Here is a 16,973-nt window from a genome sequence, read left to right as displayed (position 1 = left end):
TATTTCATCCTTTTATGCACAGTGTAAATTGTTGCATTGGTGTGATAACTTGTGGTAGTAAAATGTGCTACTATGGTGTCAACAGATAAGGAGCTTCTGCGGTGTCGTCTATCGAGTCCTTTATATTAGTTGAAGAGCTACAAAAACTTGTGCAACTAGTAGAAAAGCTGACAAACATCATTTTTAAACTAGGTTTTTTTGGGTTTTTTTTAAACAAATGTATCACAAAAATTAGCATCTTAAAGCATTAGCCTCCTAAGAAACACTAATTACTTATTGACCGATTTTCTTTTTGCTCGCATTGTTCTGTTTTCTGTTGTTTTGCAATTATCAGATTTATTTATTTTTTAATTTTTTTTTGTGAAACTTTTTTTTCTTCCTTTTCAATTACACACTTGCAAATTTTGCTAAGCTTCCAAGATGGTGCAGAAAATTACCTGTAAGTACTGGAGAGGATTTGAAATTGCAAAACCCCACTATGCTAGTTGTGTAGTTTTTGGTAGATGCTTCTATATCATGTCTATTGCTGTTATTGCTTGATTAGATTACACTAGCTGTATCCAATGTATACCATTTACCCAGCGGAAGAAAATACATAGCTGACTTTTATTGTACAATATCAATGAAATATATTATGTAGTACATAATACAATAGGATTACTCCACAGGGGTTCAGTTATTGAGTGACTTGGTACCCTTGCAGGGCTGAGATCGACGTTTATGCTTATTGAAACCTGGAATGACCAGAAAAAGAAGGGGGGGAGGCACAAATATCAGGGTTAGTGAACGAGGACCTGTCACCAGCTTTTGCATTTGTTTTCATTTTTTTTTTCCTGTTGTACAAGAAATTGCCTCCATTATATGCATCAGAACACTGATATGGCTGCGTTTGTCCCCTTTATGTTGCTGTATGTCCCTTTTTCCAATTAAAGGGAGTCTGTCACCCCATTTTTGTCCTATAAGCTGCATTCTGTAATGCTGTAGATAAGCCCCTGATGTAACCTGAAAGATAAGAAAAGAGTTAGATTATACTCACCCTGGCATTCTGTCCGGTCCGATGGGTGTCGCCGTCCCGTCCAGCGCCTCCCATCTTCATACGATGATGTCCTCCATGCGTCTCCCTCGGCTCCTGCGCAGGTGTACTTTATCTGCCCTGTTGAGTGCAGAGTAAAGTACTGCAGTGCACAGGCACTTGACCTTTCCCAGCGCCTGCGCACTGCAGTACTTTACTCTGCCCTCAACAGGGCAGATAAAGTACTCCTGCGCAGGAGCCAAGGGAGAAGCATGGAGGAGGACAGCATCATATAAAGATAGGAGGCGCTGGACCCCGCCCCCCGGTGAGTATAATCTAACTCCTTTTTCTTTCAGGTTTCATCGGGGGGCTTATCTACAGCATTACAGAATGCTGTAGATAAGCCCCTGATGGCGGTGGCCGCAGCTTATAGGCCGAAAATGAGGTGACAGATTCCCTTTAACAAGAAAGTAAATAATTGATAACAGGAAAATTTTAAAGCAGATCTATCTCCAGATTTCAGAATGCAAACTACATAGATTATTAAATGGATTGGATGAGACTGATGTGCATATTTGGGATGTTACAATGTTTAAACTTCAGATCAAAATGAACATTTTGTGAGTCCACCTAAATTTTAATTTGCGGTTTATGCAGCTCATCAGGTTCAAAAGACTAATTTAATTTATGCAGATTTATTATTTGTGATGTTTCCCCTGCTACTAGGCAGCTCATGGACTTTCCTAGGGTAGATCAGACCTGTCAAAGTGATATCTGGAATAGAATCGTCCAGGAGTAATAACTAATCTACGAGCCATAGACAACACTAATTCAGGGCAGCACCAAGTGCTAAAGTGCATGGAGTGTAAGAATCCTCTATCCTCTGTTACATCACTCACTACAGAGTTCTAGAATTTCTCTGAAAGTGATATTCACACAATAACTGTACATTGGGCAGTTCATTAAACGTATCTTCATTGCTAAGCTACACTTGAACCTAAAATCACCATGTACAGTGCTCAGCGGGTGTGACGCAAATGCTACCGCCACTGGCCCATGAAGCAATGGAAATGTTTTTTCTGTCTAGCAGTCTGATGAACAAATAAAGAATGCTACCTGTTGGAATATGTAGTGTTCACTGTGGGGCTGTAGGTATCATCTGTCATTCTGTGGTGTGCATACACATTTTAGACTGTTGTATGCTTCTGGATTTGTAGCAACAGTTTAGGGTAGGCCCTCCACCGAACCGCCTTTGGGAAGAAATTATGCTGATTGCAAGCCAAACAACCTTTGTACTTGTGTCCTGAGTCCATCCAGCCAAAACTCAAAGATTTTGTGCAAACCCTTCACAGTAGAGTGGATGTTATAATTGCTGCAAAAGTGGAAGAGGCCAACTGTACATTAACACCACAGCTTTGTAATGGGGATTTCAGGAAATAGTCCAGTATTCACACACACTTAGCTGTATGTGTGTCTTTATTTGGCTAAAAGCAAAAAAAGAAAAGAAGGGCTTGGTACCGTGTTAGCCAGTTGAAAAAGAATGCTCTCAGTGGGAAAAACAAGATAATCTTGTAGTTTTGATACCTTTTAGTGGCTAAGAAAAATAAATGATGCTACAAAGCAAGCTTTCAAGACATCTTGAGGCCCTGTTACACATAACGATGTCCCAGCGATTCCACCAACGATCCGACATGATGGGATCACTGGGACATCCTTAGGCTGATCGCTGGTGAGCTGTCACAAGACGGTCCCTCCAGCTATCAGGACCAGCGACGCTGGTTTCTAATGTAAACATCGGGTATCCAGGAGCCGCGCGACTCCTGGATACCCAATGTTTACCTTGGAAACCAGCAACCAGCGCCGCTGATCTCTGGACTCTCGCTGCCACACGCAGCGATCCGTGCTGGGCAGCGGGAGACTAGCGATTGAAAAATGGCCCAGGCTGATGCTGCACGATCAGCAATAACCGGCAGGGGAGGGCAGTCGCTGATCCCTATCACACACACAGATCTCGCTGGCGAGATCCCTGTGGCGTCACAAAATCCACAATCTCGCTAGCGAGATCGCTGTGTGTGACTGGGCCTTTGGGTCTCTTACTCAGGCATGGTATAAATAAAGTTTCTGAAGAAACACAAATGTATGCACAAAAGAAAAAAAACAGACGCAGGCATGGCATAACAAATGGACATTAAAATAAAAAACTGTGCTCAGAGAATGAATCCTTAATTGGATTAGATTAATGATGTGAAAGTTTTTTAGTCCCAATATATCCATGTAATATCAGATGCCTGGTGTCCAGCTGTTGATTCAAGTGAAATTACTCAAATGGGCACAAACGCAGTCTGGACCTAGCCTGTCAGGCAAATGTGCTCAATACATATGCACCGGACAGAGGCCACAATCCGGTTGGAGCAAGACAACCTTAGGGACCTATTATAGAAAAACGTATACTACATCTTTTGGCTTCAGTCTGGTGTATGGTCGCCTATGACAATACGGTATACTTCGGTAAAAGCTTCCGATGTGTAGTGTGGGCTGGGTGCACAGATATAGTGTGTACTTTCATGTAACTGAAAATGACTTAATGACAGCAAATGTCTGAAGACTGAACACTAATCAAGGCAAAATCCAAAATGCTTAACTCTGTCGTGATTCATTACTTTTTTTTTTTTTTTTTCTTGAATCAATTTATTTTTTCTTTGTGATATACCTGGACAGTTTTGCAACAAATTCATTAAATGGTACACATGATTTGGGAATTCTGTGGAAAGTAAAAATGAACATTATTATTTTTCCTTGAATCGTTTTGTAACTTTAGTGCAAAAGTCACAAACTTCATAAAATGATGCAAAATTTGCTTCACAATATCTTGCCGCACATAAAGTTGCTCTAGAGCTGGGCTGGACTTCATTTGCAACAAATTTTTGTTACAAATCATGAATCAAGCAAAAAACATGGAAACCCCAAATTCTGCCCACTAACGCTGTCATATATAAAGAAAGCAAACAACAAATATTAATGATTTGGGCTTTTGTCTTTATTTTTTATTTTTACAGTCCCATCTGTTACAAGATTATGCAAAATGGTTTTAATGTAAAAAAATGTAAAATGTTATACCATGTTAATCAGCAGAAATACAAAAGGGCAATGGTCTACTTTTTGTTCTGACAGAGTAAATAATTGGCTAATTTTGGGTAAGCCAATATAATAAATTATCCACCTGATAAAATCCCACCAGTGACAACATCTTAAAACAGTTTGTTCTTGTGTTTTGTGGGTTTCCTCAAGGTTCTTCAGTTTCCTCCCACATTTCAAAGACCTATTAATAGGGAGTTCAGATTGCACATGGAACAACATAAAATAAAAAGCACAAATTATGGAAGATGGAGATCTATATATAGATATTTTTATTTTATATTTGCTTATTTTGTATTTTATTTTTTTTTAAATTTCCAACCTTCTATTAAATTTGTCATTTTGAAAGCTAAGCAATAGCTTGTATGCAAGCCAGAATAGCGCAGCTGAAGGGTAAAATACACCTTGGGAGACAGATTATATGGTGGCTCCTGGAGTGCGACAGTGAAAATACTAATATTGCTTCTCTCGAAGGCCAAAGATTGGCTCAATCCCGTAGTTACTGTATATACTTGAGTATAAGCCGAGGCACCTAATTTTGCCACGAAGAACTGAGTCAGCTTATTGACTCGAGTATAAGCTGGGTATGCATTGTCCCCTCATCCCTGTTCTAGTATGCATGTGAAAAATGAGGATGATTGACCTCATGGAGATCAACATCCGACACTGCGGAGACACCATCACGTGTTTCTCAACGCAGTGATTCTAGAGCACTGCCCCCATCCCTTATGGGAAATATGTAAAACATGCAAAACAGAAGCCGCGGAGACACCATCACATGTTTCTCAACGCAAGCAATGACTAGCCAGGTCTTTCCCCGGGAAGGAACAACCACGGGAAGGGCAGTCTCCAATGAAGGAAACCACCTATGCCAAAACATGGTATCCATCCACAGACAGCTGTTTCGGGGTATTGCACTATGCCCAAAATGAAAAAATCAGCAAAAATTCATATGAGTATAACTTAGCTCATTGCCATTAAGGTGTCGCCTCAACGCGTTTCCCTCCCACGCAAGGAGGCGACACCTTAATGGCAATGAGCTAAGTTATACTCATATGAATTTTTGCTGATTTTTTTCATTTTGGGCATAGTGCAATACTTTGAACATGAGGGATATGGGCTATATCGTTAATGGCCTTCATTTTATGGGAGGAAAAGGTTATCAATTTACATATGATTTTTGAAATAACTGAGACCTGTATTGGAATGAGTTTTAATCTGATCTCCCATAGAAGTTACTGGTTGCCATTTGTATATGTTGGTAACCCACCCTCATTGTTTTGAGATGTGTGGAGGATTATTTGTGACAGCAATTTTTCAACAGATTGTAATGTAATTGCTGTTTTGGCCCTATTTATATATCCCTATAGAGATTGCTGGTACCATTATCATCATCGTATGGGTCAGCAAGGGATAGCCTACGTGGAGCGGGGGCACCAGAGTAACTTAGGGTGAAACAGCTCCGCTGATGGGCAGGGATATTTACAAATCGGGACAAATCGGGACCGGTAGTACAGTATAGTTTTTTAACCCATGCACTATGTTCCCACAAAATAATGAATTGTTCCAGTTACTGCTTTCTCACCCCCATTTAGTCTTTTTGGTGGTTTTTTGGCATGAGTCTTTTGATGATGATTTGTTGTACTCAGCCATTTTTTTTGCTCTGTAATTTGATATTCTTTATATAGAATTTAACAGGGCGAGTAGGGATAGCCACCGTGGAGCGGGGGCGCCATTTGCGTTCCAAGAGGGTGCCAACCTCCGCTGCTAGGTAGGGAATAATTACAGGGCCCTATAGGGTCAAATACAGAACTTATCCCTACCTGACGTGGTATCATCATATGTTTGAAGGTGCTGGACCTTTTGATCAGTGTGTGTTGTTTGTGCCTTTGAGATTGTTCTCACTTTATTATCAATTCTTTAAAAAATATCTTTTAAAGAATTAGTTTTTTCTTCATTTCTCTTTAGCAGCGGACACAGTTGCAGCCGCCGGCTCTTGCCTCCTGTGACCCGCTGCTCCCCCTCCCCCTTCGGCCCTGTGGGACAATTGACTCGTGTATAAGCCGAGGGGGACGTTTTCAGCATAAAAAAATTTGCTGAAAAACTCTGCTTAGGCTATGTGCACACGTAGATTTTGGTCCTGCGGATTTGGAAAAATCCGCAGGTAAATTCTCAGGTCAGAAGACCTGCGGATTAGCTTGCGGTTTCACACCTCTACAATGGAGAAGGTGTGAAACCGCAGCAGAATCAGCACAAAGAATTGACATGCTGCGGATTTGAACCCGCGGAAAAATCCGCAGCATGTGCACAGCGTTTTCCAGTTTACCATTGAAAACAATGGTACTGTACAACGCACCTAAATCTGCTGTGGACCCGCAGGGCCAGAAACTGCGGATCCGCAGTAGAATCCGCGCCGTGTGCACATGGCCTTATACATATGCGGTAATCAACACGTTTACTGTACTAAAAAATAATTTTCTCAAATATTACATCCAAATGTGGTTATTCTTGAAGTTTAGAATGAGTTTGTATATTTTTCATGGTTATTTTGATTTCATTTTTAACACTCCTTACATTTATGTAGTATTTGATTCCTGGTGGCTAGAATAATGTGCTAACAATTTGCTACGAATGTTGCTATGTTGTGTAAATGTTACCTTTAGGTGAAACCCAATTGTTTGTGTGACTCTGGTACTGTGATGTTGTAGCTCCCTATCTAGTCTCCACTTGTGCTTGGTCATTATCTTGTCTGTAGCATCATCGAGGCAGGTGAAGAACTCTTCTGGCAGTCTCTGAATCACTTGATTTCATATTTAATGATGGCGCTTAGAAAGCACATAACAGGTGTACATTGTATGTAACGGCATTTTTTTTTTTTTTCAATCTTTTCAGGATGAATCCCTTCAGCGACTGCAAAAGGAGTCAGAAATTCTGCAGAGAACATATGCACACTACTTCGATCTAACAATTATCAACAATGAGATTGATGAAACTATTAGACATCTGGAGGAAGCCATTGAGCTTGTGTGCACGGCACCACAATGGGTTCCTGTATCCTGGGTCTATTAGACCATTTTCAAGGGAACTGTTGGTGTTTTATTACTTCGAAATCACCTCGTGCAGTACTTGGAGAATCTTCTCTGTTGGCGGTGTGTCAACTGGTCTTGGCCCCTAGAGACTACCTAAATGTAGTGTGATCTAAATTTATAATTATTGTCATGTCCTAATAGGTGGGAAGGAAAACAAAGCAAACTTTCAGTGCTACTTTAAAGAGACAGTATCTGTTTTTTAATCTTTTTTTCTTTCTCCTAGATTGTATTAAAATATACCTTTTTAAAATGTATGCATTATTCAGTCCTTTTGAATGTTATATTTTTGGAAATCATAGCTTTTTGTTTTAAAGGCCTCTGAAAACTGCACAAGTGATATGCTGCTTTCTATAATCTATTTTAATAATGGGGGAATTTGGTTACCTTTGGCAAGGGTGGAACACTACATTCTTTTTAGTCTTATGTCATTCATTCAATAGCAAAGGCACTATTTAATTTATTTACACAAATAGCCTTCATCTATTGGAAGAGGAGATACCACCTATTTAATGGCCTTTTTTTCATTTAAAAGTATTTTATTTCCTTAAAGTATTTACTGCATAATATAGTTTTATTTGATACTGTCTCTTTGAAAAAAAAAAAAAAAACTATAAACAATATAGAAATTTGAAAGTGGGTCTTAATGCATGTGGACAGTCGCAAGCGTTTATACTGTTGGTGTATCTGTGTTGAACAAATCTGTAACTTACAGAAACATACATTCCGTTCATGGGAATTCGTACCCTAGGGAATTACTTACAATTATTATAACCAAGTTGTAAACCTATGCACATCCCTTGCATTTTGGGCAACTTTATAAAAAAAAAACCATGATTTTTATTATTAATCATGTAGTGTAATGTGTTTGAAATTGTCTCAATTTAATTTGTTGTAAACAGGGGGAGGTAACAACTGACTTTTTTCTATTTTTGTTTTTCCTTTTTTATTTTTCCCTTTTTTTTTTTTTTTGCCATTTCAAATCTATGTTGTCAAGAAGAGTATTAGTGTTTAACTGACAAAAAGAAGAGAAAATGCTTTGTTTTTATGCATTGTAATTGTTCAAAATGCACAAAATATGATTTATGTAACAGATGGTTTTGGGGACCGATATCAAACCAATAATTCCATATTATCTAAAAAGAAAGTTATGCCCTGTAAATTTACTAGCAGAGTGGAATCAAAAATTAGCTTGACCAATATTTTTATTTTTAAATATATTTCCTTTTATGTGTTCAATGATATGCTTTTGGGTCATTCATTTATTGTATCTGAGAAATCCGTTTCATAATTCTTGTGGCACAGTGGATGTTTGTGCAGATAATGTCTTACTGGTTGCACAACACGTGTGCTCTTTGGGAAGTTGACGATGGGTTACGTTTTGCACGATCTCTTGTTTCCTTTGGCACAGTTTTAATTCCTAAAGCACAAAATGTACAGTACATTAAAGTCACTAGAAGATTTCCATGACCTTTCAAATCCCATTCTATTCATATGACACCTAAGTAATCATTAACATTCGGAAATAAGACCTCACTGTAGAGGCAATTGGTGTCTTCTGAATTTGCAAAAGATCTGTTTTACACTTTTAATATTTTATTCATTTTAGTTTTTCTTTTTGTTTTTTGTTTTTTCAAAAGTACCATTTTATTTTCCTATGCGCAAAACCATCCTAACGCTCCTTTTGTAGATACAGCAATCTTTCTGTAGATTAGAACCTTGACATTACCTCTCATTTGAGCATGTTGGTGGCAAAGGAGAATAGCACTCCATTTTGAAAATTGTAAAACTGTAAATCAAATGTGTACTGTCTTTATTCCAACATGTTTTGTTAAATCCAACAATATGGAATATTTTGCCTTTTTGATTTCTTCATTTGTAGTCTTGTACATCTGAGAGTTCAATGTAAAAGTCCATAAGAATTTTTCTGCTCCAGGTTGACTGATTAGGCTAAATAGAAAAGGAAAGACAAATTAATCACGAGTATAAATAAAATCAGATTTATTTTGTCCTGTGCTATTCTTATTTCTGACTCCTCTTTCCATTTTACAGCTAATGTACTGTATATATTGATCTTTATTATCTTCCATTTAACTACAAATTAAAGCAAAAGACTGCCTCATTAACAATGACAATTTTAATTCTTTAATTTTCTTTGTAATGCAGAATCTGGGAAAATTGTGTTCAGTGCAAACCCACTTCTAGTATAAAAGCCTACTTCTAAATAGATGTATTTTACAAACACCAAACAGTTGAATATCCAGGACGTGATTTTTAATCTTTAGGCGACTTACTGAATTTGTGTACATTCACAATGAATTTGTGAGTTATCTTTTTGCATAAAAAATTGAATAATTTATTTTTCATATCAGTTATAGTTTCTAAGATAACAGCCTCTCATCCTGTTAAAAAAAAAATAAATAAATAATTGGATGGGAAAATTACTGGTGCTAGAGAAACCGAAATGGTACATGTTGCAAAGTAGGTTTCTTACTTAAAGACAATGTCATTTGCTTTCCTAGGCTTCCTAATCTCAATTTCTGTTTAAATATCTTGCCAAGAACATGTTTTTTTTTCAGTGCCTGTTACCATCATATTACTAAAAATTAAAACCTGTAAATTATGTGCGGTTCATCAATCATCTTGTAATTTCATTTAGAATTGCTATCGCATACATCTATTATGGTCAGTGTTGGGAGATTTGTTGTCATTGCAGTAATCCATTCCGGGCAAAGGGCTAAATCTGTCTTAATAAATAAGAAATGTAATGAGTTTCACTGTTAAAAAACACAATGTGCCACAGTCCCCTAGGAGTAAAGTCTTCGGCCGGATGGGATTAATACATTGACAAATACCAGCCACTGTCTTTTGTGAAAAAGTATGTACATTTGAATAGAATATGCTGTGAAGAAAAAAATAAATCGATACCTTGATTTCAACTGTACATTAGCACATAAGTCATAAGAAAGCAGATTCTGTCACTTTGTAAGATCGGTTAATCAGAATTAAAGCCAGGTGAAAGATCTTTGCAAAATGTTATCCCTGTGTTAATTTTTTCTGTACTTGTATTTTTTTGTCCTATCTTTTACTGATTGTTAAAGAAAAGTTCCAGTTATCACATTCTTACATTGGAAAGGTTTTTCATATGCTCGCCAGTTATGTCTTCTGCTTCTCCAGCAAAGCTGCTCTGGTTCACTCTGCCAGTCTGTTTATTTGGAAACCATTGATTCTTTATGCCCTAATTAGACTTAAGACAACCTCTGCAACGGGGAGCACCAGAGTGGTGTTGCTCTAGGAACAGGAATGTAACGTGAAAGTATTTGGGGTTTTTAGGCTTAAGTACGATTTTCGTCCTTAGTAAAACATTCGGACTATCTCTAAACATCTTTTTAAGCACTCAACCTTGTAAGGTACAAAATAACTGTACTGATTGCTGTGTCCATCAAGATCAATCAAATCCCTCCTGGTGGCTTTTGGACATCTTCCACACAAAGTTCCACTTTTTTTTTTTTAATTCAATATGGCTCCCCCACATATGAAGTACTGCTGAAGATATTTCTCCTTCATCTAATTGAACTGGAGAGCAATTATAGTAGATAAGTCCATATAGTTATTAGCTACAAAGTTCTAAAACTTGCATAACCGGTCACAACCATCTGAGTGCTGTGTGCAGAATCTGTAGTGTTTTTACAGGATATAGATGGTCTCCACTGCTTCCTGCTTGTAAGAGCTGACATTGAGAATCCTATCGTAACCAGAAGAGAGAGAAGCTGTATCACATACAGATGTCATCCTTATTTTTTCAGCTCAAAATGTCCTGAGATGGTGCAGCTTACACTTAATTGTTACAAGAATTATATACACTGCTCAAAAAAATAAAGGGAACATTAAAATACCACAGCCTAGATATCTCTGAATGAAATATTCCATTTGCAAATTTTTATTAATTGCATAGTGGAATGTGTTCAGAATAATAAAACAATTATCAATGTAAATCAAAATGAATATCCCATGGAGGTCTGGATTTGGAATGATACTCAAAATCAAAGTGGAAAATCAAATTACAGGCTGATCCAACTTCAGTGGAAATGGCTCATGACAAGGAAAAGATGCTCAGTATTTTGTGTGGCCTCCACGTGCCTGCATGACCTCCCTACTGTACAACTCCTGGGCATGCTCTTGATGAGGTGGTGGATGGTCTCCTGAGGGATCTCCTCCCAGACCTGGACTAAAGTATCCGCCAACTCCTGGACAGTCTGTGGTGCAACGTGACGTTGGTGGAAGGAGCGAGACATGACGTCCCAGATGTGTTCAATAGGATTCAGGTCTGGGGAATGGGCGGTCCAGTCCATAGCTTCAATGCCTTCATCTTACAGGAACTGCTGACACACTCCCGCCACATGAGGTCTGGCATTGTCCTGCATTAGTACAAACCACGAGCAAAAGCTCCAAAAACACAACAAAGGGTCCAGAAGAGATTGAATAAAATGTACATTTATTAATTAAAACACTTCAAAAAGACATAGCAAGTGAGGGGAATAAATGGGGGCAATGAAATGTGTCACATCCACAACCACATGAGTATAGCAAAAAAGAGTGCTTGACCTATTAAGGCATGACTAGCTGATCTAATATGCAACATGGTATGGTAGAATAAACCATATCCTCAGGTATATAGTCTGTATAATACACAGTCACTTAATAGCAAATACAGGCATCACATATTTAGAAAATCCTATCCTATAGTCTCCTGCTGCTGTCCCTCAGGTATATGCCACTTTACTTTCACTTTCATTATGATGCCTGCATCTGGCCACACAGGATTTTCTAACATGTGATGCTTGTGCCTGTCATTGATTAAGTGGCTATGTATTATATTACTTTCACTTTCATTTTGATGCTTGCATCTGGCCACATAGGATTTTCTAAATATGTGATGCCTGTATTTGCTATTAAGTGGCTGTGTATTATACAGACTATATACCTGAGGACATGGTTTATTCTACCATACCATGTTGCATATTAGATCAGCTAGTCAGGCCTTAATAGGTCCAGCATTCTTTTTTGCTATACTCATGTGGTTGTGGATGTGACACATTTCATTGCCCCCATTTATTCCCCTCACTTGCTGTCTTTTTGAAGTGTATTAATTAATGAATGTAAATTTTATTCAATCTCTTCTGGACCCTTTGTCGTGTTTTTGGAGCTTTTGCTCGTGGTTTATGTATTTGCGATAGGTCCATATACTTCCATGTTGTCAGTTGATATTAAGTGTATTGATTTTGCATAACAAATAGGCTGACAATTGTCAATAGCATCCTAATAAATTGTCCTACTTTAGGAGGAACTCAGGGCCAACCGAACCAGCATATGGTCTCACAAGGGGTCTCACAATCTCTCGGTACCTAATGGAAGTCAGGCTACCTCTGGCGAGCACATGGAGGGCTGTGCGAACCTCCAAAGAAATGCCACCCCACACCATTACTTACCCACTACCAAATCGGTCATGCTGAAGGATGTTTCAGACAGCAGATCGCTCTTCACGGCATCTCCAGACTGGCACGTCTGTCACATGTGCGCAGTGTTAACCTGCTTTCATCTGTGAAGAGACTGGCGAATTTTCCAATCCTGGTGTTCTGTGGCAAATGCCAAGCATCCTGCACGGTGTTGGGCTGTGAGTACAACCCCCATCTGTGGACGTTGGGCCCTCAGATCATCCTTATGGAGTCAGTTTCTAACCGTTTGTACAGATACATGCACATTTTGCAGGGCTCTGGCAGTGCTCCTCCTGTTCCTCCTTGCACAAAGGCAGAAGTAGCGGTCCTGCTGCTGGGTTGTTGCCCTCCTACGGCCCCCTTCACGTCTCCTGGTAGCACCTCCAGCCTCTGGACACTATGTTGACAGACACAGCAAACCTTGCCACAGCTCGCATCGATGTGCCATCCTAGATGAGCTGCACTGCCTGAGCCACTTGTGTGGGTTGTAGAGTCCATCTCATGCTACCACGAGTGTGAAAGCACAACCAAAAATCAAGTGACCAAAACATCAGCCAGAAAGCATTGGTACTGAGATGTGGTCTGTTGTCTTCACCTGCAGAACCACTCCTTTATTGAAAGTGTCTTGATAATTGCCAATAATTTCCATCTGTTGTCTATTCCATTTGCACAACAGCATGTGAAATTGATTGTCAATCAGTGTTGCTTCCTAAGTGGCCAGTTTGATTTCATAGAAGTTTGATTTACTTGGAGTTATATTCTGTTGTTTAAGTGTTCCCTTTATTTTTTTGAGCAGTGTATTTATTTTTCTTCCTATGCATTGATGTGAATTGCAGCCTTTCAGGAGCTTTTCTAACATGTTACCATACTGGATTTAATTTGTTTTGTGATACATTTTCAACCAAATTCAAGTCAAAAATGGACCCATCTGTAAAAATACACAGTAGTCTCTAGAGTGTCAATCAGCAGTTTTGAGGGGTTGTCCTATGTTTAGGAGAACGCTGCTCCTTTGCCTCTGTTGGTGGAGAGTGGTACTGTCCAGGCGAGTTCAGGCTACCAAGTTGACTGAGCTTCAGGCTCAAATTGTGTGCTCTTCAGTACTGCCAACTGAAGTAGTTTTGCTTCTGCAGTATAGGAAATGCATGGGCTCTTAAGCTGACTCACACCAGAGTAAGAGCAAGCATTGTAAAGTGTAGGCAGCATTAGGGGCAGTTGATGATAGATAAAACAAACTAAAACAAGTATTCATACAGGTATTTAATTTGCTAGAGTTCTTGACAAACCACTCTAAGGGTCCATGGGAGAAAAGGTTATTTGCGCATGCATGTGTAGTCAGATCCCTACTGAGGGCACTACTGAGGATTACTTTTTTTTGTGCCATTGGAAGTCCTAGTAATTAAACAGCTAATCACACTTTTATGGCATGATAGTTAAAATGTTGTGGGTCTGTGGTGGAAAATTTAATATAAACATGTCAATCACACACTAAGTAAAATAATATTGTGTGTAGGGTTGACTGATCTGTCTTAAAAAATATATATATCTAGATATGTGTGTATCTAGATATATGTATATATAGATATACAGTGTGTATATATATATATATATATATATATATATATATATATAATTTCTTTTCTGACAACCATTTACTCCTAAATCATTTCATCATTAGAGCTGCTTCTCCATTTTGTTTTGGATTATTATAAATGGACTTAACATTAAAAGTACACTCCACACTTGAGCGCTGCAAGCAATTGTGGTGATGGTAAAAGCAATAGTTGTAGGCTAATACAAGAGTCCAGAACCTGTAGAATTTGTTCAGAACCAGTCCAATGGACGTCCCTTGTCTTGCTTTTGCTCCTCCTCTCTGCTCGCAACTGCCGTCTTCCTGCTTGCTTCGTGTGGATGACTCAAGAAGTCCACAATCGCACTCTTACAGGGCAGAGCGAAGTATGCCTGCCTGCGCAGGAGCACTACTGTGGACCCTGGAGTATGTAGGATGTGTTGTCCACATAAAGCAAACTGGAGGACAGCGATTGGTAGGAAAGAGGAAACGCCAAGCAAGACCACAGCGACCCCCTTTCGAACTGGACCACGTTGTATGGGGGAAATTATAAAAGGCATTTATTTATTGGGCTATGCAGAGGGTTTTGGGGACCACAGCAGTCTCGCAAGCTGTATATGAGTTATGAATCGTGGTGGCCGTCATTTTATATTGGGAAAATTTGGTGATGAGTCCCATTTTAATAGCACAGACAATTTTTTATGTGGCATCATAGTTTTTAAGTTCTTTTGCCTAGTCATACAGTTAAGTTACACCAATGTAAAGAAGGATCCTTTTTTGGTTTTGTATAAATTTAAGATGGTATTTGTACAAAAAAAAAGACATTGCAGAGTAACAATGTTCAACACATACATAGGAATGTGGGTCCTGCTTGCAAGTTTATAATCTGAGGAAATCGAAGTAAAACGTGAGCTAAAATAAGGTGCTTGTCATGTAAGGTCTAGCCACCACTATAATAGAGGCATTATAATAATGCTGCATGAACCAGACACCAGTCAGTATTTGTACAAATACAAAATGCTGCTGAGTGTGTGGAAGACTGAACAAGGTGTAAGGATTGGTGAAACGCACCAAATAGGAAATAATAATATGCGTTCGCAACCCAGGGTCCACTGTGCGGTTGTAGAGAAACCCTCAGCTAGCACAATGGCGGAGCAAGGCTGCTAGAAAACACTTTAAGCACACTGAGATAAATGTCACTCAGTGTGCGCAGAGTACCAAATTCTGTTACACCACAGAGCGGTACTAAAAAGCAACGCACAAAGGACTATACCCCTGCACAGGCGTATAGAAAACAATACTAATTGGGGTCCCTATAACTTAACCCTCCAGGGAAGACTAAGCTGGTGTTTGACCCTGCTCTGACACATGGTGCGCTTTAGCACGCACGTCTGAGGACTCCCGGTGCAGATGCTAAGTTCAAGCGGGAGTTCCCACCCTACACTCCCTGTCTGGACAAACACTCGCAGTGCTATTAGCGGTACATGTGCACACAGGGTGGTATAGTAGCCACCAATACCAAACACATGATACTAGTTCACAGGCGTGCGCCATTGAGAGCTTTTTATACCTTGGTCAAGTCCAGACAGACAGGACCTTGCCTGTGGACAAATCTGAAGCAGCAACATCACCAGAGCACCTGACGTCTGAGCACCAATGGGAAGGCATCATCATGGACATGCTCAGTAGGATGAAATCTGGACTTAGGCTCCACAGCACAACGCTGCATGTGTAAACTAGTAGTCACCATAGGCTTAGGCTACTTTCACACTAGCGTTGGCCGACGGACGTCACACTGCGTCGTGCCGACGTACCGTCGCACACTGAAAGTTTTGCACAACGGGGGCAGCGGATAAAGTTTTTCAACGCATCCGCTGCCCCATTGTAATGTTCAGGGAGGAAGGGGCGGAGTTTCGGCCGCGCATGCGCGGTCAAAAATGGCGGACACGACGCACAAAAAAAGTTACATGTAACATTTTTGTGTGCGTCGCGGCCGCCAAAACACGACGCATCCGTCGCACGACGGATGCGACGTGTGGCCATACGTCGCAATGCGATGCTAATGCAAGTCTATGGAGAAAAAACGCATCCTGCGGGCAACTTTGCAGGATGCGTTTTTTCGCCAAAGCGACGCGTTGCGACGTCCGTCGGCCGACGCTAGTGTGAAAGTAGCCTTAGCAAGAGGGCCAGCAGTAACTACACATGCAGCACAAGCCAGGGCAAGGCGCCGGGACCAAAGTCTGTGCTGAGCAATCATCCCAGCGGCTGAGCCTGAATGGGAGACCACAGCACCAGACAAGGCTTGAAATCCATCCCGTGCAGCGGGAGAATCCCAGCGCCTAACACAAGGGATAGTTAGATTAGTGAGGTGAGGTGCTAGCCTAGTTTAAAGGAATGTGTTTTTAGGGCACACATGAAACGATATTGGGAATTAACTGGATTGTCTGGTGTGTACATTCCAGAAAACTAGGCCAAGGAGCTCAGACAATTGTGGCAAGGCCCACATCTGTCCAAGGTCCTTAAATGGAAGCAGTTTGGGACCACCAGAAGTCTTCCTAGACCTGGCCGTCCAGCCAAACTGAGCAATCGTGGGAGAAGAGCCTTGGTGAGAGAGGTAGAAGAACCCCAAGATCACTGTGGCTGAGCTTCACAGATACAGTAGGGAGGTGGGAGACAGT

General features: G+C 40.0%; 1 protein-coding gene across 10 annotated transcripts in view; it reads left to right on the top strand.

Annotated features, from left to right (window-relative positions):
* CASK (calcium/calmodulin dependent serine protein kinase) overlaps positions 1–9,242 on the top strand; it is a 417,331-nt gene extending 408,089 nt beyond the window's left edge. For all 10 annotated transcript variants that reach the window (XM_073566047.1, XM_073566045.1, XM_073566050.1 and 7 more), the window contains one exon: positions 7,040–9,242. In XM_073566047.1, coding sequence (XP_073422148.1) covers positions 7,040–7,216 — 177 coding nt within the window. In that variant the 3' untranslated portion in view covers positions 7,217–9,242. The remainder of the gene's footprint in view (positions 1–7,039) is intronic.
* The last annotated feature ends 7,731 nt before the right edge of the window (positions 9,243–16,973 follow it).

The sequence above is a fragment of the Dendrobates tinctorius genome, unplaced genomic scaffold, assembly GCF_039654945.1.
Source record: "Dendrobates tinctorius isolate UK_male_01 unplaced genomic scaffold, ASM3965494v1 ptg000016l, whole genome shotgun sequence".
Classification (NCBI taxonomy): Eukaryota; Metazoa; Chordata; class Amphibia; order Anura; family Dendrobatidae; genus Dendrobates; species Dendrobates tinctorius.
The sequence above is the reverse complement of the archived record's forward strand: the minus strand, read 5'-3'. Positions and strand labels throughout refer to the sequence as shown.